This window comes from Schistocerca gregaria, chromosome 1 (assembly GCF_023897955.1).
Source record: "Schistocerca gregaria isolate iqSchGreg1 chromosome 1, iqSchGreg1.2, whole genome shotgun sequence".
Taxonomy (NCBI): domain Eukaryota; kingdom Metazoa; phylum Arthropoda; class Insecta; order Orthoptera; family Acrididae; genus Schistocerca; species Schistocerca gregaria.
The window spans coordinates 826,817,980-826,844,850 of NC_064920.1; the positions used below are offsets into that span (position 1 = coordinate 826,817,980).

Genomic DNA, 26,871 nt, shown 5'->3' on the forward strand with positions numbered 1-26,871 from the left:
TGAAAGAGCTAGGGCTCTAACACTCTGTAACACACTGACCCGGTTCGTATGCTTCCGTTTTTTCGAAACCCTTCTTTAATCTTCCTCTTCTGATTATTGAATGTAATGAGCAATTATAAAATAATGTACACCACTGCAAAAATTAACTTTTTGTTCTCTTTAACTCCCACTGATAATGAAGTCACTGACTTGGTTAATAGGTGTAGAGGAATTCGACAAGGATGCATTCTGTCGCCTTTGTTACTCGATTTGTTCTCAGATAGTATCTTTCAGGAAGCACTTGATGATACAGAAAAAGGCTTAAAGGTTGATGTGTCGTCATCAAAAATGCTGCACTCTGTCCTGATGATACAGTATTGATTGCTGGTAGTTTAGATGATCTACAGCAACTTGACATTATAGCAGGAGATTAAAGCAGTGATATAGGTCTGAACATCAACACCAAAAAAACACATTTTATGAGTGCCACATGACAGCCTGACTACTCTTCAAGTGCAAATCTATCATTCAGTGGCAATAAAAACAGTAGGCAAGTTTAAGTACCTGGGAACAAGTCTGTGTGAGAATTGCAGTTCAGATATGGAGATAAAATGTTGCATAGAGAACGCCAATAATGCTATATTAAAATTCAAGAAAATTCTGATTAGCACAGAACTAGCTGCTAGAGCTGAATTTGTCACATACTACATCTTGTTTGTGTTTCTGCACAGTTCTGAAGGATGGACATTAAATATGCCAGAAGCAAAGAATGTGGATTTATCACAGAATGTGGGCAGTAAGAATAACGAATGCAGAGGTATTGAGATGTATACACAAACAACAAGAAGTGTTAACATTTAAAACAAAAACTGCATACCTAGGACATAGTTTATGGAACACCTAATATATTCTTCTAGAGTTGGTAATAGAGAGGAAGATTGAGGGCAAAATAAATAAATAAAAACAGAAATTAACTGAAGTCTGATGAACATTTTGCATTTTTTCCAAACAGTGTGAATAATGCTGCCTTACGTGCACAAGTGAACTCAGGGAAGATGTACAGTGAACTGAAGTGAACTCTTGATTTGTCGCTTGCAAATACTGAACTATTTATATTTTGTTAGCAACCAAAGCCAGGACTAGCATGATAATATTGAAATTTTATAGCCAACATCTACATCTACATACATACTCTGCAAATCACACTTAAGTGTCTGGCAGAGAGTTCATTGAAACACCTTCACAATAATTCTCTGTCTTGAACAGTGCATGGAAAAAATGAACATCTATATCTTTCTGTGCAAGCTTACAGTTACAAAAATCAATTGCAACCCCGATAGGACACTCTGTGTAGTACCTAATAAAATTCTATGTTTATCTGTGTCTGTTACATTACAGGCTGATTGAAAGCTAATGACTTGTACATAGATTGTACACTCAGTAATGATTATACACTGACTCAAAACTGACATACAATTATGTATTTTGGTTTGTGGGCTACGAGTCAATGGCCCAAAATAACTATGCACTTTACCAGGCACAGCTTATGGTTTCCATACCGGGGAAGGCTGTGACATTTATCGATAGAACTAACCTAAATGTCAGGCTATGCTACAGATCAGTCTTTCACCACAACCAAGATTTCAGGAGAGGAGGGAGGGGGGTTGGGAGTGGAGGGGGTCAAATGTTTACATGCTGTATTTACAATCATTACTAAATAACATCGGAAGCTAACTCTAAGATAAAATCTGTAGGTAGCTTATTTATTCACCAACTCGTACTAAAAGATGTGTTTTTGAAAGATCTTAAATGCAGTGTATGTTAGCTTTGCTGTATACTTAATGTTTTTGGTATTTTCATTTCTAAACATCAGATGTTTTAGTAATTTACTCCCCATATTTGTTGTATTTATACTTGTGTATCACAGAAATATGCATTTTAAGTGATCTAGACTACAACCACTCAGCTGCATTTTACATTTCTCTGTTAAAATTGCATGTATACCCTTGCCTGGATTTACACTATTTTTGTTCTTGATTCATGTTTACATTGGGTGTGGGCACACCAAGCTCCTTCATTTTTATCCTAATCACATGTCCCAAAATTTTACACGATAAATTGCATGCTGAATTCATATTGTGCAGGTTTTGAACTTGTTGTATGCTGCTGTTATTAGCTAGGAGGTATAACTTGCTAAACTCACTTTACTTTAGTGCACTCTGGGGATACAATTGCAAACTCGTTCTGGTGGTTGATAGAATAGCCAATGGCAGAAGAAAAAAATAAAAAACTGTCTGCAACACTATCAAAACAATAATACTAAATGTCAATTAACAATGCGTCAGAGTGTAATAGAGATATTACAGAGACAGGACTACAGTAGCAAAGTTTGAGCAACTCTGTTCATCTCCTTTTGATGTAAGCAGTGAAACGTGAAAATTGTGTGCACGTTGGTAGGACACCCTCGGGCTGAAACACGAGGCCTTCGGGACGTCCATAAGAGCTGTACTCCGAGGAAGTTATGCCCTGAGACCTCTGATACATAGAGCTAAGCAGCGATTCAAGCTACTGTCTGTTCAAAAAACTATGCTGGATATGACATTTAACAGTTTCAAAAATGCTGACTAGCATTATTTAAATCCATGTGAGAAATATACAAAATGCTGTGTTCTGATGATTTAAATTTTGTAATACTTTATTGAGAAATTTATTTTAACATATATTTCAGGTCAACTCCACCTTAGAACCTTTAATTATGAGCTTTGTCTGCACTTTAACTATTCAATCATGACTTCATGAGGCTATGTACAAGATGCCAGTTTATAGGTGCTTGTACTTGTATTACAGAAATTAAGAAACAGTAAAATACATAGCTATTGCTTTTTGGATGTTAACATGTTGTTGTTGGTGTGATCTTCAATCCAGAGACTGGTTTGATGCAGCTCTCCGTGCTAGCCTATCCTGTGCAAGCTGCTTCATCTCCCAGTACCTACTGCAACCTACATCCTTCTGAATCTGTTTAGTGTATTCATCTCTTGGTCTCCCTCTATGATTTGTACCCTTCCGCACTGCCCTCCAATACTAAATTGGTGATCCCTTGATGCCACAGAATATGTACTACCAACCCATCCCTTCTTCTAGTCAAGTTGTGCCACAAACTCCTCTTCTCCCCAATTCTGTTCAATACCTCCTCATTAGTTATGTGATCTACCCATCTAATCTTCAGCATGTCACAGCATGCCACAAACTCCTCTTCTCCCCAATTCTGTTCAATATCTCGCCATTAGTTATGTGATCTAGCCATATAATCTTCAGCACGTTAACATAAAAGATAGAAAAAATGAAATAGGCAGAGATTCAGTAAGCAGTGCAATAAATTAAACCAAAAGCTATACAGTTAGGTGAAGGAAGTTGCCGTGTGCACAGGGATTCTCAGATTTCACCATGAATTTTCTAGAAACTGAAATTTTCTTCTTCTTCTTTTTGTGCCTTTGGCCCACATTGACACATTTCAGCATGCTTGTTAATGAATTTAGCGTGGTTAGTTTAGGGGATGCCTGGATGCCCTTGTTGCCACCCCAAGGATGGGGGAAACTTCCCAAAAACCACATCCAGGCTAGCTGGCACAATGACCCTTGTTGTTAGTCCCCTGGGTGGATGCAGTGCACCTCCCTGGCTCAAAAGTGGCACTTTAACATGCATGGCTATCTAGGTGGATAGAAAGTGAAGTTTTCTAGTTGGGATAATTAATAAACTAACATGTTATTTTAAGGAAAATATAAATTAAAAAAAAGAAAAATCAGTTTACTAAACTGAATGCTAGATTAGAGAGATAATTACATTTTAAGATTGGAACATTCTGGAATGTGAAAATTTTGAATACAAATAACTCTTGAAATATTACATTTTTACATAAAGTGAAACAGGAGGTCTAGGGGTTAGAAGTAAACTGCGTCAATGTTAAAACAAACAAATTTAAGTGGTATTGTATTTTAGCATGCACATGATGTGCAGGTATCATAAAATATAAATATTTGTTAAAATAAAATGTTTCTGTATTGTCCAAATATACCATTGTCATCAGCAGATTGTAAATTATATTGTAATTAATAAAATTTGAGTAGTGAAATATTGTATGACTAAGAATTTTGCATTATTGTAGTACAAATGGTATATGATGAAAAATAGAAGGAAGAAAACTTATTTATTTAAGGACCAGAATTATACCAAAAGGAGTGACTCATATTGCTACATCTCAACTGTAATGATGTGATAGTTACTGTTAGACTGTATTTAGTATGTGGGAGTTGAAATTGTATATTGTCTCCAGTGTCTCCTTAAACTATCACACCAGGCCTTTGTGCATTCAAGAGTGTAGGCCAGGAGCGGGCAAATGTTGCACGTGGCTCATGAGCGCACAGTGCTGCATATGTGCTGCTTGCGTGCAATCGTCGACCAGGGTAGTGGCGACAGTCGGCAGGTTTAGGCAGTGTAATGCCAGGCTAAGCCGCGGACGTTGATGTGAAGTGACCACTACGTAGTGAAAATTTTATTTCAAGAACTGGAAAATGCAGAGTGAAACAAGGAAACGGAGAATTGGAGATTTGCTGTCTTTAAAAAAGTAATGGGAGAATCATTTTATCTTTGTGCAAAAACATGAAAATTCAAAATGTTTAATATGTGGCAGTATTCTCACTGGTCAGCAGAAGTTTAGTATTGAAGGCCATTATAATAAATTTCACAAGGACAAGTACAATTTATTGTCGGATTCTGAGCGGATGGGGAAACTGACTGAGCTTAAGAAGAGCGAACTGACGATATTAGATGAATCTGCCCTAGTTGCTGTTTTCACGAGAGATCTGTGACTTTCTTTCATCATGTCTCTCATCTAACTGATTTATCATTTTATGGAGCACTGTTCTCAATTTTTCAGAATGACATCAATAATAGGTCAGCGGTACATGCAAGTTATAAAATTGCACTTAATATTGCGAGAGCTGGAAAACCATTTGCTGAATTAATAACCCTCGGTTAAGAGCAAACATAAGTGATGAAAATTTATGTAACTGTTTGCGTTTGTCTGTATGTAGTAATTTTGTCCCAGATATTAAACATATTGTAAACTCCACCTGTGATAATTAAATAAAACGTATTGTAGCTAATAGGTACTCTTTCAAACCATGATTTCTTTCAAGCACTCCTACTAACCTTACTCCATCATTTGATAAAGCAAGCTAGGAAACAAAACACATTACAGAGAAAGGAGTGGACAGAAGGTATGGTGGGGAGGAGAGATTAGCAGGTGGCCAGCTTGCCCCTGTGTGCACGCAGAACACCTGTTAACTGCACGCGTGCAAGTGCACCGCACACGTGCAGGATTCCTGCCCGCCCCTGGTGTAGGCTGTCAGTTTTAGCCGTGGTATGTCTAACATATGTGCTGCCAATAGTGGCAGATAAATTCACATTTCTTTGTAGCATTTTTCGCTGTTGCATTTAGAGTATTAGCAAAAAGATAGGTTATATTGGGTCTAGGGAGAGAGCGAAACATTGAGTGATTTGTCTCGATCACATAAGCATTTGGCATACTGGTAGTAGCCAGCAATTCTGTCCACCACTGACATTTGCCACACTAAGTTATTATATTCAAGCCTTAGATGACAGTAAACAATTTGTTGGGTACAGTCTTCTCTGCTTCATTTGAATATTTGAACTCGCTCAGATGCTGATAGTGTGCTATTTGATGCCAGTGAGGCATGCTGGCATTTGTTTTTGCTTTTCCAGCTTTGATGGAAACATTTATCTTAATGAAACATTTATATTTATACAGCATACAGTTATACCAACCCTATGCAATGTGAAATGCTTGTGGACAGTACAATGTTTAACATATTCTCAGAGTATCAGAGTAATTTAAGCCTCCTAGCAGAATTATGTATTATCATTTTTGGCTGTAATACATGTTTGGTTAACAAGGCATTATGGAAGAGAGGGACAGCATTTAAGTGAAGCAGCAGAGTATGTGACACCTCAGTGTTGCTGAGCTTTGAAACATTATGCTGTGAGCAACAGTCTTGTTTATTTGGCTACAATACTTCACATTATGCATTTAAAATAATGAGGAGAAGCCAATTGTTGTGCTTGTTATGTAATCTAAATTGCCCAACACACACACACACACACACACACACACACACACACACACACACACACACACACACAAACACACATTGTATGTAACCTGTTTTTCACCATAACTACACTGTTAACAAAGGCCCGAGCACATGGAATAGGTTCATAGATACACTCAGGAATACTGAAAATAGCACACCCAGAGGGAAGAAAGGTACAAACACGAAACTTTGTGGATAAACACAGTGAGATCCGATATGCAAATGGTCCAAGTATGGTGCGAGTGCACATGCCCACAGACCCTACAGTGGCGGTGCAATTGAGTAGAGCACCATATTTAAATAGCACATAGTGGATGAGTCATACGTGTAATGATCACATACTGACTCAAGGAGGGCATTAGTATATGTAGAACACCAGGTAGACAAGTTAGATGACGTTTCCACAGTGAAGCCTACTGTGGACGGTCCTCTATAATTGTGGCACATGGAACCGTAATGGCTCAGTACTATGTTGATAACATTTTTCAACCCCATACAAAACCTTTCCAACATGGCCTACCAGAACCACTTTTCCAGCAAGATAATGCTCATTCACATACAGCGTGAGTTGCTCAAGACTTCCTAAGTCGTGTTACAACGCTTCCATGGCTGACCTGCTGCTGGAACTCGTCCACAATAGGGACCATCTGAAACATCAGATGCTGCCGTGTCACATTGTACATGATTTGGAAGTGGCTGTTCAGGATTCTTGGGCCAGTATGCCTTAGGACAGCACCAGACAATGCCAGTATGTATTGCAGCAAAAGGTGGTCCAGTGCATCATTGATGTTGCACTGCGTTTGTCTATTTGTACTCATTGTACTTGTTTACTTGTCTTGATTTTGGGATCAAGCAGTTGTCTCATCTGTATCATTATGAGTAACAAATTTCATTTTCATCCAATGTTCACTTCTTGGTGTATTATTTTAAGCGTTCCTGAGTGTGCATGAGTGGCTCAAAAACTTGTTAAGTAGCAGTACATTGTCCTAGGCAGCAAGTATTCATTGGAGACAAGGATATTGTCAGGAGTGCCCCAAGGAAGTGTGATAGAACTGTTTGTGTAGCCTACCAACAATGTGACGAACAGAGTGAGCAGCAATCAGTGATTGTTTGGTGGTAACACCACAGTGTAGTGTCATAATTTGAGTACAAGATGACTTCGACAGACTTTTTACTTGGTGTGAGGATTGGCAGCTTGCTACAAATATAGACAGAATTTAAGTCACTGCAGATGAGTCAAAAAAACAATTCTGTAATGTCTCAATCCAGTAGTAGTGGTGTGGTACTTGACGCAGTCTCACTGAATAAATATCATAATGTTGCAAAGTGATATTAAATGGAATGAGTGCACAATATTGGTTGTAGGGAAGGTGAATGGTGGACTTTGGTTTACTGGGATACTTCTAGGAAAGAGTAACGTTTTGTGAAAGAATACTGCCTATAGAACACTAGTGTGTCCCACCGTTCTTGATTACTGCTCAAGTGCTTAGAATCTCACTAGGTACTATCAAAGGAAGCCAGCGAAGCAGTTCAGACACATGCTGTTGGATTTTTTACCGGTAGCTCACTTCAACATGTGAGTATCATGGAAATGCTCTGTGAATTCAAACCTGGAAGCCCTGGATAAAAGACTATGTTCTTTCCACAAAACACCTTTGAGAAAATTTAGTGATGTAGCATATGCGGCTGACTGTAGAACAGTTGTACTGTCACCATCATACGTTTTGCGTATAGGCAATGAAGAAAAGGTTACAGAAATAAGAAATCATAGATACAGTCATTTTTTCCTCGTTCCATTTGCAAGTGGATGAGGAAAAGCAATGATGAGTAGTGTTACAAAATACCCTCTGCCATGCACCATGTGGTGGTTTGCAGAGTACAGTGCAGATGTAGATGTATGTAGAATTAGTTTGGGTCTGGGCCCATCGTCAGATGGAGCAAGGATTTCTCAAATAAATTTCCTCAAATCCAAAATGTAATATTTGTAAACGAAATCCTTGCTGCTTTCTGATGAAGGGCCCAGGCCAGAAACTAATTATGATGAATAAATCATCCATCCAAAAAGTTTGGCTGATGGCAGTTTTTTCTTTGATGAAGCATGATATTACTCAAGCAGATGGTTGTCTGGCTACTAGTCAACAACTAGCTAGAAGCGATTGTGATTTTAATGTTTTTAGCCAGTATCCTGAAGAAAACTGTGAGCACAACTTCTGATTATTTTTGATATTACATTCACAATTATAAAAAGTTATGATAAGAAATGTCAAAGCCTACTTAACTTAATATATACATCTCTAGTCAGATAAAGGCTAACAAGTTGTCACACAACATTCTTTCAATTAATATTTTTACAAACAGCAACATGAAAGTTTTTAAACCTTGAATTATGAATATTATAAACTACTTAAAATAAGGGAAACAAAGCTGTTCACCTAGGGCACATCAGTGTGTGCGCACATTCCCACTCACAACCACACAGACAGCCACACACACACTCCTATATAACACAAAGATTAATTATTGATACTCGATTATTCATAGCAGTTCCCTGGTCTGATGGAGGTGGGAAGGGGATAGGGAAGTACAAGAGGAGGGGTAACAAGAAAAGATGGGTCTTCGGACAGATACCTCTGTGGTTCTCTTATTGCCCCCTCTCCCTCTTCCTGCATCTATTTTTGTGCAATGCTCTTTTCTCTTTTCATCTTGTTGTACAATCATGGAGTAATCTGTCCAAAATCCTTCCTCTTTCTCGCTATCCCTTCCTTGTGTCCTTCCCTATCCTGTCTCCAGCTCCATCATATCGGGCAACTGCTTTCAATAACCAAGTATCAATAATCAGTCTTGTTGTAGCCACAGCATTGTTTCTTTGGCTGTTATGTGGATGTGTGTGTGAACATGTGTACTTCTTCCCAGAAAAAGGGTGAGCGCTTGAATGCTAGTGTTAAGCTGTTTTCTGTCATGTGTTTCTGTGCTTCACACTTCAGTGAGTTGTTCCCTTTCCTTTATTTTACATATTGTGCCATCCAGGAATTTCTGTTATTGTTAAAAATTAAAAACCACTATTATGTTCAAGCGGATGGTATGTTTTGGGTGTACAGCTGAGTTGTTGTTCTGTTTTATTCATAACCATACACTCGAAAGCACACCATTAATAATGGAAACCTGATAGTTCACAATCAGTTCAGCACCCTTTAGTTGACCAGGTATTGCTTAAACCTTGAATTATGAATATTATAAACCATGTAAAATAAGGGAAACACAGCTGTTCACCTAGGGCACATCATGTCATGAAGCTGGCCTAACAACGATAGTGAGATTCAGCCTTTGCCATTTGCAAAGAGCAGTGACTTCTCCCCATTTAAGATCACTGCCCATTCTCATTCTGTCTCAAGGCAATGTGTGTGTGGTTTGAATTTTGAAGTGCCACTGGGATGTATCTGTCTGACTTCATAGTGTACTTGGGGTTTTTAGAAAAATGAAGGTTGGAGATATGTGAGCTTGTGTTTGTGTTAGGTGTTTGTTTCTGTTGATACTGCCCAAAGTGGCATGTAAGTGTTAGTTTTTGACGTTTATGTGAAGTTTTGGAGGGTTCTTTGCTTAAATGGTGTATTAGGAGGTGGGACAATGTGTTTTTTCATAAAATTTTATTGGTTTATCTTTAATGATTGTGCAGATAGTGGGTTGGTTAAATAGGTCTATTGTGTGTGTGTGTCTGAGAAATAGCCGAGATAATACGGAAGGCTTTATTCTCAAGATGTTGGAGGTTTAGGTAGATGGTGTCTGGCACCATACACCACACTTCCAAGCCATACAGGATGACTGGAAGTGTGAGCTGGTGCCAAAGGAGGAGATGGCATTTCATGGTCAATCCTTCACCCTTTAAGAGAGGATAAAAATAACACAAGAGAGTGCAACCTTTGTTCTGGTTTTTTAATGTGTTTTCGCCATGTGAGACATCTGTCTGTTTCGAGGCCCAGGTATATGATTGAGTCGTGCCAGGGCAGGTCTCATCCATTGATCGTCTGTCGCCAGTTAGGAAGCTTAAATTTTGTAGTGAAGTAAATGGCCTGGCATTTAGTGGTATTAATTTTCACTTCTCATGTATTACACCATTGCGTGATCTTGTCTAGGTGTTCTTGCAATTTATGCTGAATGAATGAAAGGTTGCTGCTGCTCTTGTACAGGGCTGTATTGTTGGTGTATAAAGCTATTTTGCCACCAATGTGCTTGGTTATGTCGTTTGTGTAAATAGTGTATAGGACAGGGCCTAAGACCGAACCTTGCGGTAGGAGTACCGCAATTAGATGGGTCTGGCTGAATCGTGTTTTGTTTCTGGTGCCTCATAAGAAACAAGTCGATGATCCAGATTAAATGTTCTGGGCAGCATAATTGGTCAAGTTTGTAAATAAGGCCATTGTGCCAGACATGGTCAAACGCTTTTTTAATGTCCAGGAATACTGTTCCTATTGATTCTCTCTTCACCCTGAGGAGACAGATGTACTCAACCAAGTGTAGAAATTGCTAGATGGTGGAGTGCTCCATTTGGAAACCAAACTGCCCAGGCATCAGGGTACCGTTTTCGGTTAGGAATTTGTGGAGTGGATCTAGGATTATTAATTCAAGGATTTTGTCAAGACCTGGGAGTAAGAAGATGGGTCTACAGCTTTTGGGAAGGAGCAGGTGGTGGTGAGGGGAAACCCAGGCAGTGGCCACAATCGGGGCATATGGAGATGGAAGCACAGGGAATGACGCTGGCATGGGCACATTCTGTTTCCTGCTTCTGGCGGCGTTAGCGCTAGCGGCTGCTCTCGCAACTGTGGTAGCAGTGCTTGAGGGATTACTTGCCATCAATTTATGTCTAGTGGGGCATTTACTGTAATTAGTTGGGCACCTGTCATTACACAGGGCACATTTTGCCAGTGTCTTAGGGCTCTTTTTTCATGTGCTGAACAAGTGTGGCCCTGCACAATTGACACATTTTTGTGGGGTGGTGGCATTGTTCAGCACTGTGGAAGAGCTGCTGGCACTGACAGCATTGAACAGTGCTTTCAGGCCACCTATACTTCTCACGCTCAGCTTATAGTGCATGAAATATTCAGTTTTATTTAAATCAGTTTGTTTGATTAGGGTGGAGGTTGACCTTGAAGGACATGCACTTTATGTGGCCTCCAGCAGGCTTTTCAGGGTCTGTGGGTTTTGTTCGCTGTTTACCTCTATAATTTTGTATAGCTTTGAATTTGTGGAAGACGAGTTTTACTTTTATTTCTTCAGGGTACGTTTCCCTTGGTAGACCTTTAAAGACTACTTTGTAGGTCTCCTTTTTAGTTGTGGGATATGTGTGACATGGTATTTTGTTCACTGTGAAGTAGTCACACAGGTATTTTCAGTTTGGAGGGCTGGATGGTTGAAATTTTATGGGAGTGCCACAGACAATGTGTTGAGGCCACCTTTTAAGCATGGGGCAATTTCCTTGATGTTTTTCATCACCCCTTTGTGGATGGTGCGATGACAGATGGTATTTTGTCATGTTTCTGATTTGCTTGTTGCATACCTAATGACGAAGGCTGGGTGTTGTTTTGTAAATGCGCAGTTACTTCTGCCTTTGCATCTGCAGTGAGGGCAAAGTCTTTGAGGTAGGGACTTTGGTGACTATGGTTCCAACTCCTATTTCCATATTATCTCCTGCAGGACCTCTTGCTCAGTGAGTCGACTTGAGCCTAAACCCTTAGGAACTGACTTAATGTCCTTTTCCTGTGTGTGTGTTTGGTGGTGCCTGTATTGGGTTGGCTGCAGGAGCCCAGAGACTGGGTGCCACAGTGGGTTGGGGCTTTGGATTTATCCAACATGTGTTTAGCAGATTCTGAAGTCAGACTGTCACTCTCAAGGGGTGCTGGTTGTTCATTGTTGGAACAGTAGATCTCCTTGAGCAGTACCAGCCCTACCACGGAATATGCGCAGGTAACCAGGTAATACCACAAGCCATGGAGGAGCAGGGAAGATGCCCTGCGGCAGTTTCTGTCCAAAACATGATGGCAGGATTTCAGTCAATTACACAACAAGACAGCTCGGTCCCGCAGACACTGTGCTACCAGTAGACCGGCAGCAGCTGCACCACAAAGGGACCAATCCAACTTCCACTACACGACGATTTACCACGCCACGCAAAAGCCTGCATGTTACACACGACAGTCTTGCTGTGCCATGGAACATAACGCAACGCGACAATTTTGCAGCTTCACATCAAAGCATAGTGCATTCAGCAGCAGCAGCAGCAGAATCGCAGCAGTGAACGTAGCACATCCACTCTCTATGAATCCTCCCCGTTGAATGCTGTCTCAACATCAAACAGTTTCTTCCAAAAACTGAAACTGTCAAGGTCAGCTAGTATGTGTTATAACTCCTCAAAAAATTTTCAAGTGAATAACTGAATCATCAGCACAGCCCTCATGCTATGAAACACACAAGAATCAGCATTCTCACCAAAGAATGCAAATTACACCATATTAATTGAAAAAGAAAAGTAAAGTAAAAATAGTTTGTGTATACTTTAATTTCCAAATTTTTGAAATCTCGAGAATTTTTAAGAAAAAGCACTTGTGACAGTCAAAATAATCCCTTATTATGTAAAGGCTTGTCTAGTTATATTGTCATTTCCACTTACTTTAAATATAGTTGCAGTTCTTAAAAATTGTAATATGGGTATTGTGTCATCGAACATGTTATTAGTTATCACTTAAACAGTCATCTGTGAAGTGACTCAATCTTCTTTCTCCACATGCTTTCAGTTGACCATGGCGTCATTTAAAAACATTTTTAGTATAGTGGAAGATTACTTTGATTGACTTCAACAACACTACAATAACAATGATGTTAAATTTGTTTATGATATGATTTCACTTGATTAGAATTGTGAAACAGATATCACAAATTCAGTATTTGGCATCTTGAATGTATCCCTTGGAAGTAAGTGGATTGTCTGTGGTCAATACAAAAATCCTCAAGCAGATTTTATGCCACTGTCACACATCTTCCTTCCTCCCATACTTACTCTTTTTTTTACTATAAGAGAGGAACAGTCCATTGCGGGAAGCTGAAATTTGGTTTATGTCCCTGCAAGCTGTTTCCAAGGGGAAATTTTTCCTTCAATTTTAGTAGATATTATCTGTTAACATACTTTGCTCTCCAGTGACAATTTAATGTATGTTACTCTAAGGCTTTCTGTTGATTGGCACAGGAGCAGGGAGGGTCCACACTAAAATCCACCCCACCATGTTCAGAGAAGGGGAAAAAACCTATTCAGCGCTCTCCACCACCAGTACGGCGACTTCGTCTAAGAGGCGACTGGTCTGATACTGGACCAGATGCTCGACCGGAAAGAGAAGGTGGTCGCCGTGGAGGTAAACATCAGTGACATTGCATGCAGGTATAATGCTTGCATGTAGCAGAAATGTATAAAATACACAGAAATCATTGAAAAAGTTTGGTTACATGTTGAATAGGTAAATAAAGGACCTTTGAGACAGCTATGTAATGTCTTCGTAGACTAAATGTGGATAGTACAGATGATTGAAGGTAGCCTGTTTAAACATGTACTGCAGTTGTGTTGTATTTAGTCAGAACATTTACAAAATTGCGAGTCATGTTGAACTTTCTCCTTAGTATGTCAGAAGAATGACTTCGTTGCATCCTATCCAGCGGGGCAAAAAATGGATAAAATACTAGTAGTAAGGGGTGCCAGTATAATGTAGGAACAGAGGAAGACTGAAGTCAGTCGGTGGTCACTGTGATTTGTTTATGAGAACTGCATACAGGCCCAAAGAACGTTTGTGTCAATTGTACGATAAAGGCAGTAACCTGTTGACAGCAGTAGTAATGATCTGTAAAAGTGTTACAATGACTAACATATCATGAAACTGTCTTGAATACAAGATTGCTGTTGAACTGTCAGTGGTATGTAAAAAGAATTAGTTTATAGCTAGTGTGCTGTATCAAGAAGCTCTGTGACTTAAGAGGGCTGGGATAGTGTGTAATAAAATATTCATGTAACACTGACTGTATTCAGGAATGGCAGAGAAAACAAAAGATTGAAACAAGAGGAGGCCATGACGATTGGCTGTAATTTAATTTAGGCTGGAGAACTGTTGTCTAATGCATAAAAGCAAAATACATTAGAATAATGATTGTAATTAACATACGCAAAAACTGCATTAAAAAGAAAATCTGACTGTAGAAAACATAGTTATTGATAAAGAGATAATAGATTGAACGTGAACATTTGGCGAAATGTTTGATTCTCTTGTTCATGACTGTGTAGTAAGACTATTTCTTCTTTATATTATCCTATTTGTGATGATAAAATGGTTATTACCAAGGTGCCAAGAGATAAGTAGATGCATTACACCCAAGATAACGAGAGAGACAGAGAGAGAGAGAGAGAGAGAGAGAGAGAGAGAGAGAGAGAGAGAGAGAGAGAGAAACAGTTGTATATAAAAGCAAAGAATGTTGCAGTACTCCATCTTGAAATCACCATATGTGTATCATTTACATTGTTAGATATTTTCCATGACCATAATGGCAATCAGTCAGGTACTCAGAAGCATAAACTGATTATTTTCTACATAGTTGCTGATTAATTTAAGTGAAGATAACCAGTTTCAGCCTCAAAGGGCATCTTCTGATGTATAAAGATAGAAGCCAATGTGATCTACTCTTTCAAATGATACATATGATTGTTGGAGATGTTGTTGTTGTGGTCTTGTCCTGAGACTGGTTTGATGCTGCTCTCCATGCTACTCTATCCTGTGCAAACTTCTTCATATCCCAGTACTTACTGCAACCTACGTCCTTCTGAATCTGTTTAGTGTATTCATCTCTTGGTCTCCCTCTACGATTTTTATCCTCCACACTGCCCTCCAATACTAAATTGGTGATCCCTTGATGTCTCAGAACATGTCCTACCAACCAGTCCCTTCTTCTAGTCAATTTGTGCCACAAACTTCTCTTCTCCCCAATTCTATTCAATACTTCCTCACTAGTTATATGATCTAACCCATCTAATCTTCAGCATTCTTCTGTAGCACCACATTTCGAAAGCTTCTAGTCTCTTCTTGTCCATACAAGTTATAGTCCATGTTTCACTTCCATACATGGCTACACTCCATACAAATACTTTAAGAAATGACTTCCTGACACTTAAATCTATACTCGATGTTAACAAATTTCTCTTCTTCAGAAATTCTTTCCTTTCCATTGCCAGTCTACATTTGATATCCTATCTACTTCAACCATCATCAGTTATTTTGCTCCCCAAACAACAAAACTCCTTTACTACTTTAAGTGTCTCATTTCCTAATCTAATTCCCTCAGCATCACCCGACTTAATTCGACTACATTTCATTCTCCTCGTTTTGCTTTTGTTGATGTTCATCTTATATCCTCCTTTCAAGACACTATCCATTCCGTTAAAGTGCTCATCTAAGTCATTTGCTGTCTCTGACAGAATTACAATGTCATCGGCGAACCTCAAAGTTTTTATTTCTTCTCCATGGATTTTAATACCTACTCTGAATTTTTCTTTTGTTTCCTTCACTGCTTGCTCAATATACAGATTGAATAACATTGGGGATAGGCTACAGCCCTGTCTCATTCCCTTCCCAACCACTGCTCCCCTTTCTGCCCCTTTGATTCTTATAACTGTCATCTGCTTTCTGTACAAATTGTAAATAGTGTTTCACTCCCTGTATTTTACCCCTGCCTCCTTCAGAATTTGAGAGAGAGTATTCCAGTCAACATTGTCAAAAGCTTTCTCTAAGTCTACAAATGCTAGAAACGTAGGTTTGCCTTTCCTTAATCTAGCTTCTAAGATAAGTTGTAGGGTCAGTATTGCCTTACGTGTTCCAATATTTCTACAGAATCCAAACTGATCTTCCCCGAGGTCGGCTTCTGCCAGTTTTTCCATTCGTCTGTAAAGAATTCGCGTTAGTATTTTGCATCCGTGACGTATTAAACTGGTAGTTCGATAATTTTCATATCTGTCAGCACCTGCTTTCTTTGGGATTGGAATTATTATGTTCTTCTTGAAGGCTGTCTCATACATTTTGCTCACCGGATGGTAGAGTTTTGTTAGGTCTGGCTCTCCCAAGGCTGTCAATAGTTCTAATGAAATGTTGTCTTCTCCCGGGGCCTTGTTTCGACTTAGGTCTTTAGGTGCTCTATCAAACTCTTCACCCAGTATCATATCTCCCATTTCATCTTCATCTACATCCTCTTCCATTTCCATAATATTGTCCTGAAGTACATCGCCCTTGTATAGACCCTCCATATACTCCTTCCACCTTTCTGCTTTCACTTCTTTGCTTAGAACTGGGTTTCCATCTGAGCTCTTGATATTCATACAAGTGGTTCTCGTTTCTCCAAAGGTCTCTTTAATTTTCCTGTAGGCAGTATCTATCGTACCCTTAGTGAGATAAGCCTCTACATCCTTACATTTGTCCTCTAGCCATCCCTGCTTAGCCATTTTGCACTTCCTGTCCATCTCATTTTTGGGATGTTTATATTCCTTTTTGCCTGCTTTGTTTACTGCATTTTTATATTTTCTGCTTTCATCAATTAAATTCAATATTTCTTCTGTTACCCAAGGATTTCTACTAACCCTCATCTGTTTACCTACTTGATCCTCTGCTGCCTTCACTACTTCATCTCTCAAAGCTAGCCATTCTTCTTCTACTGTATTTCTTTCCCCCATTCCTGTCTATTGTTCCCTTATGCTCTCCCTGAAACTGTGTACAGCCTCTGGTTTAGTCAGTTTATCCAGGTCCCTTCTCTTTAAATTCCCACCTTTCTGCAGTCTTTTCAGTTTTAATCTACAGTTCATAACCAATAGATTGTGGTCAGAGTCCACATCTGCCCCTGGAAATGTCTTACAATTTAAAACCTGGTTCCTAATTCTCTGTCTTACCATTATATAATCTATCTGATACCTTTTAGTATCTCCAGGGTTCTTCCACATATACAACCTTCTTTTTATGATTCTTGAACCAAGTGTTACGTATGATTAAGTTGTGCTCTGTGCAAAATTCTACCAGGCTGCTCCCTCTTTCATTTCTCAGCCCCAGTCCATATTCACCTACTACATTTCATTCTCTCCCTTTTCCTACTACCGAATTCCAGTCACCCATGACTATTAAATTTTCATCTCCCTTCACTATCTGAATAATTTCTTTTATTTCATCATACATTTCTTCAGTTTCTTTGTCATCTGCAGCAGAGCTAGTTGTCATATAAACTTGTACTACTGTAGTAGGCATGGCCTTTGTGTCTATCTTGGATACAATAAGGTGTTCACTATGCTGTTTGTAGCAGCTTACCGGCACTCCTATTTTTTTATTCATTATTAAACCTACTCCTGCATTACCCGTATTTGATTTTGTGTTTATAACCCTGTAGTCACCTGACCAGAAGTCTTGTTCCTCCTGCCACCGAACATCACTAATTCCTACTATATCTAACTTTAACCTATCCATTTCCCTTTTTAAATTTTCTAACCTACCTGCTTGATTAAGGGACCTGACATTCCATGCTCCGATCCCTAGAACACCAGTTTTCTTTCTCCTGATAATGACGTCCTCCTGAGTAGTCCCCGCCTGGAGATTTGAATGGGGGACTATTTTACCTCCGGAATATTTTAACCAAGAGGATGCCATCATCATTTAATCATACAGTAAAGGTGCATGCCCTCGGGAAAAATTATGGCTGTAGTTTCCCCTTGGTTTCAGCCGTTCGCAGTACCAGCACAGCAAGGCCGTTTTGGTTAGTGTTACAAGGCTAGATCAGTCAATCATCCAGACTGTTACCTCTGTAACTACTGAAAAGGCTGCTGCCCCTCTTCAGGAACCACAAGTTTGTCTGGCCTCTCAACAGATAGCCCTCCGTTGTTGTTGCACCTACGGTACGGCTATCTGTATTGCTGAGGCACGCAAGCCTCCCCACCAACGGCAAGGTCCATGGTTCTTGGGGGGTTGGAGATATAAAATTATAGATGACTTGTTGACTACAGCGTAATAAATCACAAAGATTCTTCACTGAGGCCGACTGTTTCAGCATTCAAGTACTGGGCTGGGAACTTTCAAGGATTGTACCTATTTTCATATTTCATTTTATTCTGAATGGCTGTCTTTAATCCTGAATGGACATTTTAATGTAAGAAAGTCTTTTAACATCTTCTGCTCATGTTCTACTGGTTAGCATTGTTGGCTCTACACCATAGGATCCCTTGGGAACTGAGTGTTTGTGTTGTCTGAATTATTTCATCTCATCTTCATCACAAAGATGTACAAGTTGTCAAAGTAGCATCAAATAGAGAGACTAGCACTGGGCAGCTGAGCAACCCCAGCTGGGGTGTGGTCTCCCAGCCAATAATGCCTTACAATGATTTCAGTGTCTTCATCTGAAGATTGCTGTTTTTAACTTGTGAAAAGTTGGTGTGCCAGTTTAAAACAATATGCCTTTCATCTTAATCAGGTACTGAATGAATAGTCAAAGTGTGCAGTCAGCTAGCTTTTGGACAAATCCTTTAACGAGCTGGAGTACACAGTTGTACACTTGCATGCATACCTGCGAACAACCATGGACACAAACATGCATGCCTGGGCAGGTGGACGGACCAGACGGACCAGACGGACGGACGGACACACACACACACACACACACACACACACCAGTATAACTGCATTGTACCAGCTGTACATAATGCTGGAACTGCAATTTGGCAAGTTGACTGTGGTGAGTGGTTGTGTTAGGTGGATTACATGCAGGGAGAAAATAGCTAAAGGGTGATCTCTCAAAGAGAGGGAGGGAGGTGGTGTGGGGGTACGAATGCACTACACAGGCAATGGAACCAGTGAGCTCATGCAGTGAAGACTATGACATGGCGCAAAAGATTGCGGTGACAGAAAGGAGGAAGGGGAGAGTGTTGACTAAGAATGTGAGTGTAGATGCAGTGGTTTAGCAAAGGCTAAGGCCAGAAGAAATATGAGACTAGAGGTTGTGTTGCAAGAATATCTCCCATCTACATAGTTCAGAAAATCTGGTGCTGGGAAGAAGTATCCAGATGGCGTAGGTTTGTGAAACAGCCATTGAACTCGAGCGTGTCCTACTCAGCAATGTGTTTTGCCACTGGCCGCTCAACACTACTCTTTACTAGAGTTTGGCGGTGGACATTTCTTCTGATGGATAGCTATTTGGTGGTGCATGGCAAATATAGGACGTGCTTGGATCAAGGAACAGTCAGAATTATAGTTGTAAATTGTTGTAGTTGCGCTGGAAAAGTCCCTGAGCTTCAAGCGCTAATAGAAAGCACAGAAGCTGATATCCGACCCCCAGACTCCGATGATACAGTTGCGGAACAGTTTAGAGAAAGTTTGAGTCTCGTAACAAATAAATACCCCACTCATACGGTCATAGTTGGTGGGGACTTCAACCTACCCTCGCTATGTTGGCAAAAATACTTGTTCAAAACCGGTGGTAGGCAGAAAAGATCTTCCGAGATTGTCCTAAATGCTTTCCCTGAAAATTATTTCAAGCAGTTTGTCCACGAACCCACGCGAATTGTAAATGGTTGCGAAAACACACTTGACCTCTTAGCCACAAACAATCCAGAGCTAATAGAGAGCATCATGACTGATACAGGGATTAGTGATCACAAGGTCGTTGTAGCTAGGTTCAATACAGTTTCTTCCAAATCCATCAGTAAAAATAGAAAAATTATTTTATTTAAAAAAGCGGATAAAGTGTCACTAGAAGCCTTCCTAAAAGACAATTTCCATTCCTATGCAAATGTAGACTAGATTTGGCTCAAATTCAAAGATATAGTAGCAACAGCAATTGAGAGATTCATACCTCATAAATTGGTAAGAGATGGAACGGATCCCCCGTGGTACCCAAAAAAGGTCCGAACGCTGTTGCAGAGGCAACGGAAAAAGCATGCGAAGTTCAGAAGAACGCGAAATCCCGAAGATGGGCTATAATTTACAGACGCGTGAAAATTGGCATGGACTTCGATGCGAGATGCCTTTAATAGGTTCCACAACGAAGCATTGTCTCGAAATTTGGTAGAAATTCTGGTTGTATATAAAGTACACAAGCGGCAAGACGCAGTCAATACCTTCGCTGCGCAGTGCCAATGGTACTGTTACAGATGACTGTGCCACTAAAGCGGAGTTATTGAACGCAGTTTTCCGAAATTCCTTCACTAGCGAAGACAAATAGAATATTCCAGAATTTGAAACATGAACATCTGCTAGCATGAGTTTCTTAGAAGTAGATACCTTAGGGGTTGCGAAGCAACTCAAATCGCTTGATATGGGCAAGTCTTCAGGTCCAGATTGTATACCGATTAGGTTCCTTTCAGATTACGCTGATACTATAGCGCCCTACTTAGCACTCATATACAACCGCTCGCTCACCGATAGATCTGTACCTACAGATTGGAAAATTGTACAGGTCGCACCAGTGTTTAAGAAGGGTAGTAGGAGTAATCCATCTAACTACAGACCTATATCATTGACGTCGGTTTGCTGTAGGGTTTTGGAGCATATACTGTATTCAAACATTATGAATCACCTCGAAGGGAACGATCTATTGATACGTAATCAGCATGGTTTCAGAAAACAGCATTCTTGTGCAACACAGATAGCTCTTTATTCGCACGAAGTAATGGCCGCTATCTCAAGTTGATTCCGTATTTCTAGATTTCCGGAAAGCTTTTAACACCGTTCCTCACAAGCGACTTCTAATCAAGCTGCGGGCCTATGGGGTATCATCTCAGTTGTGTGACTGGATTCGTGATTTCCTGTCAGGAAGGTCGCAGTTCGTAGTAATAGATGGCAAATCATCGAGTACAACTAAAGTGATATCAGGTGTTCCCCAGGGAAGTGTCCTGGGACCTCTGCTGTTCCTGATCTATATAAATGACCTGGGTGACAATCTGAGCAGTTCTCTTAGGTTGTTCGCAGATGATTCTGTAATTTACTGTCTATTAAGGTCATCCGAAGACCAGTATCAGTTGCAAAGCGATTTAGAAAAGATTGCTGTATGGTGTGTCAGGTGGCAGTTTACGCTAAATAACGAAAATTGTGAGGTGATCCACATGAGTTCCAAAAGAAATCGGTTGGAATTCGATTACTCGATAAATAGTACAATTCTTAAGGCTGTCAATTCAACTAAGTACCTGGATGTTAAAATTACGATCAACTTTAGTTGGAAGGACCACATAGATAATATTGTGGGGAAGGCGAGTCAGAGGTTGGGTTTCATTGGCAGGACACTTAGAAGATGCAACAAGTCCACTAAAGAGACAGCTTACACTACACTCGTTCATCCTCTGTTAGAATATTGCTGCGCGGTGTGGGATCTTTACCAGGTGGGATTGACGGAGGACATCGAAAGGGTGCAAAAAAGGGCAGCTCGTTTTGTATTATCACGTAATAGGGGAGAGAGTGTGGCAGATATGATACACGAGTTGGGATGGAAGTCATTACAGCAAAGACGTTTTTCGTCGCGGCGAGATCTTTTTACGAAATTTCAGTCACCAACTTTCTCTTCCGAATGCGAAAATATTTTGTTGAGCCCAACCTACATAGGTAGGAATGATCATCAAAATAAAATAAGAGAAATCAGAGCTTCAACAGAAAGGTTTAGGTGTTTGTTTTTTCCACGCGCTGTTAGGGAGTGAAATAGTAGAGAGATAGTATGATTGTGGTTCGATGAACCCTCTGCGAAGCACTTAAATGTGAATTGCAGAGTAGTGATGTAGATGTAGATCTACCTTCCTACCTTGTATGTATCTACCAAAATCCATAAACCCAACAACCTTCGACACTCCATTGTAATTGGTACCTTGTTCACACTGAAAGAAACTTTCATATTATTGACCTACACCCCCAACCAATCTCTTGTAGCTAACCTCTCATATTAAACATGGGAACCACTTCCTTCACTGATTCTTGCCCATTCCCAAACACGTTACCACTTGGATCTCTTCACATCTCATTTATGTCATCATCCTATCTCACTTGATGCCATCATCCTATACGTCAACATTCCCCATGCCCAAGGCCTTGCCGCTATGGAACACTATGTCTCTCAAAACCCTTCCTGTTATAAACCCAGTACCTCATCCTTTATACATCTTACCAACTGTATCATCATGCATAACTAATTTTTGTATGAGGTAAGCTATACAAATAAATCTGTGGCACAGCCATGGGGACATCCACATGGCACCCTTCCATGACAGTCTGGTACGTGCCAGCTAGAAGTAATGTTCCTAGCCACCGAACATTCCAGACCTCTTGTGACCTCGTCATGATCTGGACCCAGGCCCAAAAAATCTTCAGCCTCAACACTTTCTCTCCTATTATCTTCACCATGTCCTCTATCCTTGTAGTTGATCTCCATGACTCTATTGTTTCTGTCCATACCGCTGTCCATACGAAGGCCAGTAACCATCAACAATATCCGCATTTTGACAGATTTAGTCCTGTCCACACCAAAAAATCCCTCCCATGTATCCTGGGAGAGAGTTGTTGTGTTGTGTACTAAGGCCTTCACAGACAGGCATAGGAGCACTTCCCTCATTTCCCAATATACTGACAAACTGGAGAATCTGAACCATTTCTTTCACGAGACTTCAAGGATCCTTCATCATGTACAGGACTGAAAAAAAAAAAAATTCCACTAACAGTTCTATCCGTCTCTCCTAAAGTGGTATTCAACCTCCCACCCCCACATTGTGGTCCACTCTTCATCACAATCACACACATTTAATATTTCCACAACCCTGTACAACCAGCTGCAGTAGAGCACCTCCCTCATCTCCCAAGACAAGTATGGACTATAGTATCTTAGCCATGTTCTTCACCAGGTCTTTGGGGATCCATGTATGGAAATGATTTTCCTGCTCACAATACTTTGTTCCCCTCCTAAAGTGACACCTCCCCACCCTCCCCTCCCCTCCCCTCCCCTCTCGCACCGAATCTACCCAAGATCCTGGTCTACTCACTCCCAACTCCTTGCCACATGGACCATTTCCCTATGGAAGACCAAGGTGCAAGATCTGCCCTGTTTCATAACCCAGCACATCGTCTAGTACTATCACAGGCTTGTCCTATTCCATCATAGACAAGGCTGTGTTTGAAAGCAGCCATATGATATACCAGCTGTGCAACAGTTTCTGGACAGTATTTAATGCCAACATTACCACGAACCAACTGACCACTGGAATGAGTGGCCCACCACTACATAGTGGCCAAGAGCATATTTGAGCAGACACTTGCAGAACACATTGCTGAGTACAACGTGCTCAAGTTCATTGACTGTTTCACAATCCATGCCTTCTGGAGTCTTCGCCGCAGCACCGAGTTTTGCGAACTACATAGGTGGAAGTTTTTGTTGCAACACTATCTTCATTCCCATAGTTCTCCTGGCCTCAGACTCAGATAACACACCCCACAACCACACCAACATCTTTACCAAACAGTCTTCCCATCCTCTGTTCTGTCATCTCCTCCCTATCATTGCCATACATCATGGTCTGCACTGCATGAACTCAGTGGCTCCTTCTATCCTCCTAACAGAACCATCATTCCCTTAATTCTCCTGATCTCGGTATCTGATAACTACTGCACCCTCATCTTTACCCAACAGTCTCCCATTCCTCCTTTTTTATCAACCCCTCCCAACCCATCGTGCCATGTCATAGTAATCAAACACTGCATAATTTTGTTGGCTCCAGGGCCCTCGTGTCACATTCTTATCCCATACACCTACTGCCTTCCCCCAAGCTGTCAGCCAGTCTTCCCCAACCTTCCTTCGCACTTTCCACCTGGATTCTGCCTTCTCCTACGGTACTCGACATGACCCTTCACCCCAGTCTTAGCTGAGTGGTCAGCATGTGTGACTGCTGTGCAAAGGACACAGGTTCAATTCCTGGCAGGGATTTGTTTCCTTGGTGTGTGAAGTGGAACGGGGTCCTCTCAGCCTCATGATGCTTATTGAGGAACTACTTAACCCTATCGCAGGTCGTGGGGGATATACTTCCCACTAAATTTATGTGTGTTACTACTTCTGTACACTCCCGGCATCTGCACCAGCTGTTGTTTCTGCTTGTTGTGAAATATAGCCTTCAGGACTATGGGAGGTATATATCCCACCAAACAATGGTGTTTTAATGGTTCTTGGGAAATATGGTCACGGCCAAAGTAGTTTCTGAAAGTGTCTTGGGAAATATACTTACCCACAAAATTAATCTGTCATTTGTGGTCCTCGGAAAGCATACTTACCACCAACTTATGGGTATCCCAAACCTTTTGGGAATCTGTGTTACCACGTCTGTCCATGTCTGGTATCTTGTGGTAGTACACTGCACCAGGTGCTTGAAAACTGCTACAACAATCAATTTTTGTTTGTCGTGGGATCACTACTGTTATCGGAATGCATTGCTTCTCATATGTACTATACATCATTGTGAACAAAGATTCCAAGACTTACCAAGCGGGAAAGCGCTGGTAAACAGGCACAATAAAATAACACACAAACACACACACATAAAATTACGAGCTTTCGCAACCGGCGGTTGCTTCGTCAGGAAAGAGGGAAGGAGAAGGAAAGATGAAAGGATGTGGGTTTTAAGGGAGACGGTAAGGAGCCGTTTCAATCCCGGGAGCGGAAATATTTACCTTAGGGGGAATAAAGGATAGGTATATACTAGCGCGCGCGCACGCACACGCACACACACACACACACACACACACACACACACACACACACACACATATCCATACATACATATACAGACACAAGTAGACATATTTAAAGGCAAAGAGTTTGGGCAGAGATGTCAGTCGAGGCGGAAGAGCAGAGGCAAAGATGATGTTGAATGACAGGTGAAGTATGAGTGGCAGCAACTTCAAATTAGCGGATATTGAGACCTGGTGGATAACGAGAAGAGAGGATATATTGAAGGACAAGTTCCCATCTCCAGAGTTCGGATAGGTTGGTGTTGGTGGGAAGTATCCAGATAACCCAGACGGTGTAACACTGTGCCAAGATGTGCTGGCCGTGCACCAAGGCATGTTTAGCCACAGGGTGATCCTCATTATCAATAAACACTGTCTGCCTGTGTCCATTCATGCGAATGGACAGTTTGTTGCTGGTCACTCCCACATAGAAAGCGTCACAGTGTAGGCAGGTCAGTTGGTAAATCACGTGGGTGCTTTCACACGTGGCTCTGCCTTTGATCGTGTACACCTTCCGGGTTACAGGACTGGAGTAGGTGGTGGTGGGAGGGTGCATAGGACAGGTTTTACACCGGGGGCGGTTACAAGGGTAGGAGCCAGAGAGTAGGGAAGGTGGTTTGGGGATTTCATAGGGATGAACCAAGAGGTTACGAAGGTTAAGTGGATGGCGGAAAGACACTCTTGGTGGAGTGGGGAGGATTTCATGAAGGATGGATCTCATTTCGGGGCAGGATTTTAGGAAGTCGTATCCCTGCTGGAGAGCCACATTCAGAGTCTGATCCAGTCCCGGGAAGTATCCTGTCACAAGTGGGGCACTTTTGGGGTTCTTCTGTGAGAGATTCTGGGTTTGAGGGGATGAGGAAGTGGCTCTGGTTATTTGCTTCTGTACCAGGTCGGGAAGGTAGCTGCAGGATGCGAAAGCTGTTTTCAGGTTTTTGGTGTAATGGTTCAGGGATTCAGGACTGGAGCAGATTCGTTTGCCATAAAGGCCTAGGCTGTAGGGAAGGGACCGTTTGATATGGAATGGGTGGCAGCTGTCATACTGTTGCTTGTTGGTGGGTTTAATGTGTACAGATGTGTGAAGCTGGCCATTGGATAGATGGAGGTCAACGTCAAGGAAAGTGGCATGGGATTTGGAGTAGGACAAGGTGAATCTGATGGAACCAAAGGAGTTGAGGTTGGAGAGGAATTTCTGGAGTTGTTCTTCACTGTGAGTCCAGATCATGAAGATGTCATCAATAAATCTGTACCAAACTTTGGGTTGGCAGGCTTGGGTAACCAAGAAGGATTCCTCTAAGCGACCCATAAATAGGTTGGCATACGAGGGGGCCATCCTGGTACCCATGGCTGCTCCCTTTAATTGTTACAAGGATGGTTTCCAGGGGTAAAAGACTGGGTAAGGATTCCAGGCGTTCGAGAAAGTGTCTGATGTCTTTGATGAAGGATGGGAGACTGCATGTAATGGGTTGAAGGTGTTGATCTACGTAGGCAGAGATACGTTCTGTGGGGGCTTGGTAACCAGCTGCAATGGGGCGGCCGGGATGTTTGGGTTTGTGAATTTTAAGAAGTAGGTAGAAGGTAGGAGTGCGAGGTGTCGGCGGGGTCAGGAGTTTGATGGAGTGAGGTGAAAGGTTTTGTAGGGGGCCTAAGGTTCTGAGGATTTCTTGAAGCTCCGCCTGGACATCGGGGATGGGATTACCTTGGCAAACTTTGTATGTAGAGTTGTCTGAAAGCTGACACAGTCCCTCAGCCACATACTCCCGACGATCAAGTACCACAGTGATGGAACCCTTGTCAGCCGGAAGAATGATGATGGATCGGTCAGCTTTCAGATCACAGATAGCCTGGGCTTCGGCTGTGGTGATGTTGGGAGTAGGATTAAGGTTTTTCAAGAAAGATTGAGAGGCAAGGCTGGAAGTGAGAAATTC

The 26,871-nt window shown here is 41.2% G+C and overlaps 1 protein-coding gene across 4 annotated transcripts in view; it reads left to right on the forward strand.

Moving 5' to 3' along the window:
- The window catches only part of LOC126271809 (DDB1- and CUL4-associated factor 6-like), a 191,834-nt gene that overhangs the window by 53,749 nt on the left and 111,214 nt on the right, over window positions 1–26,871 (forward strand). For all 4 annotated transcript variants that reach the window (XR_007549149.1, XR_007549150.1, XM_049974180.1 and 1 more), the window contains exon 7: window positions 13,384–13,546. Coding sequence is in view for 2 of the 4 variants with exons in the window: in XM_049974180.1 (XP_049830137.1) it covers window positions 13,384–13,546 (163 nt within the window). In the remaining 2 variants the exon portion in view is untranslated. The remainder of the gene's footprint in view (window positions 1–13,383; window positions 13,547–26,871) is intronic.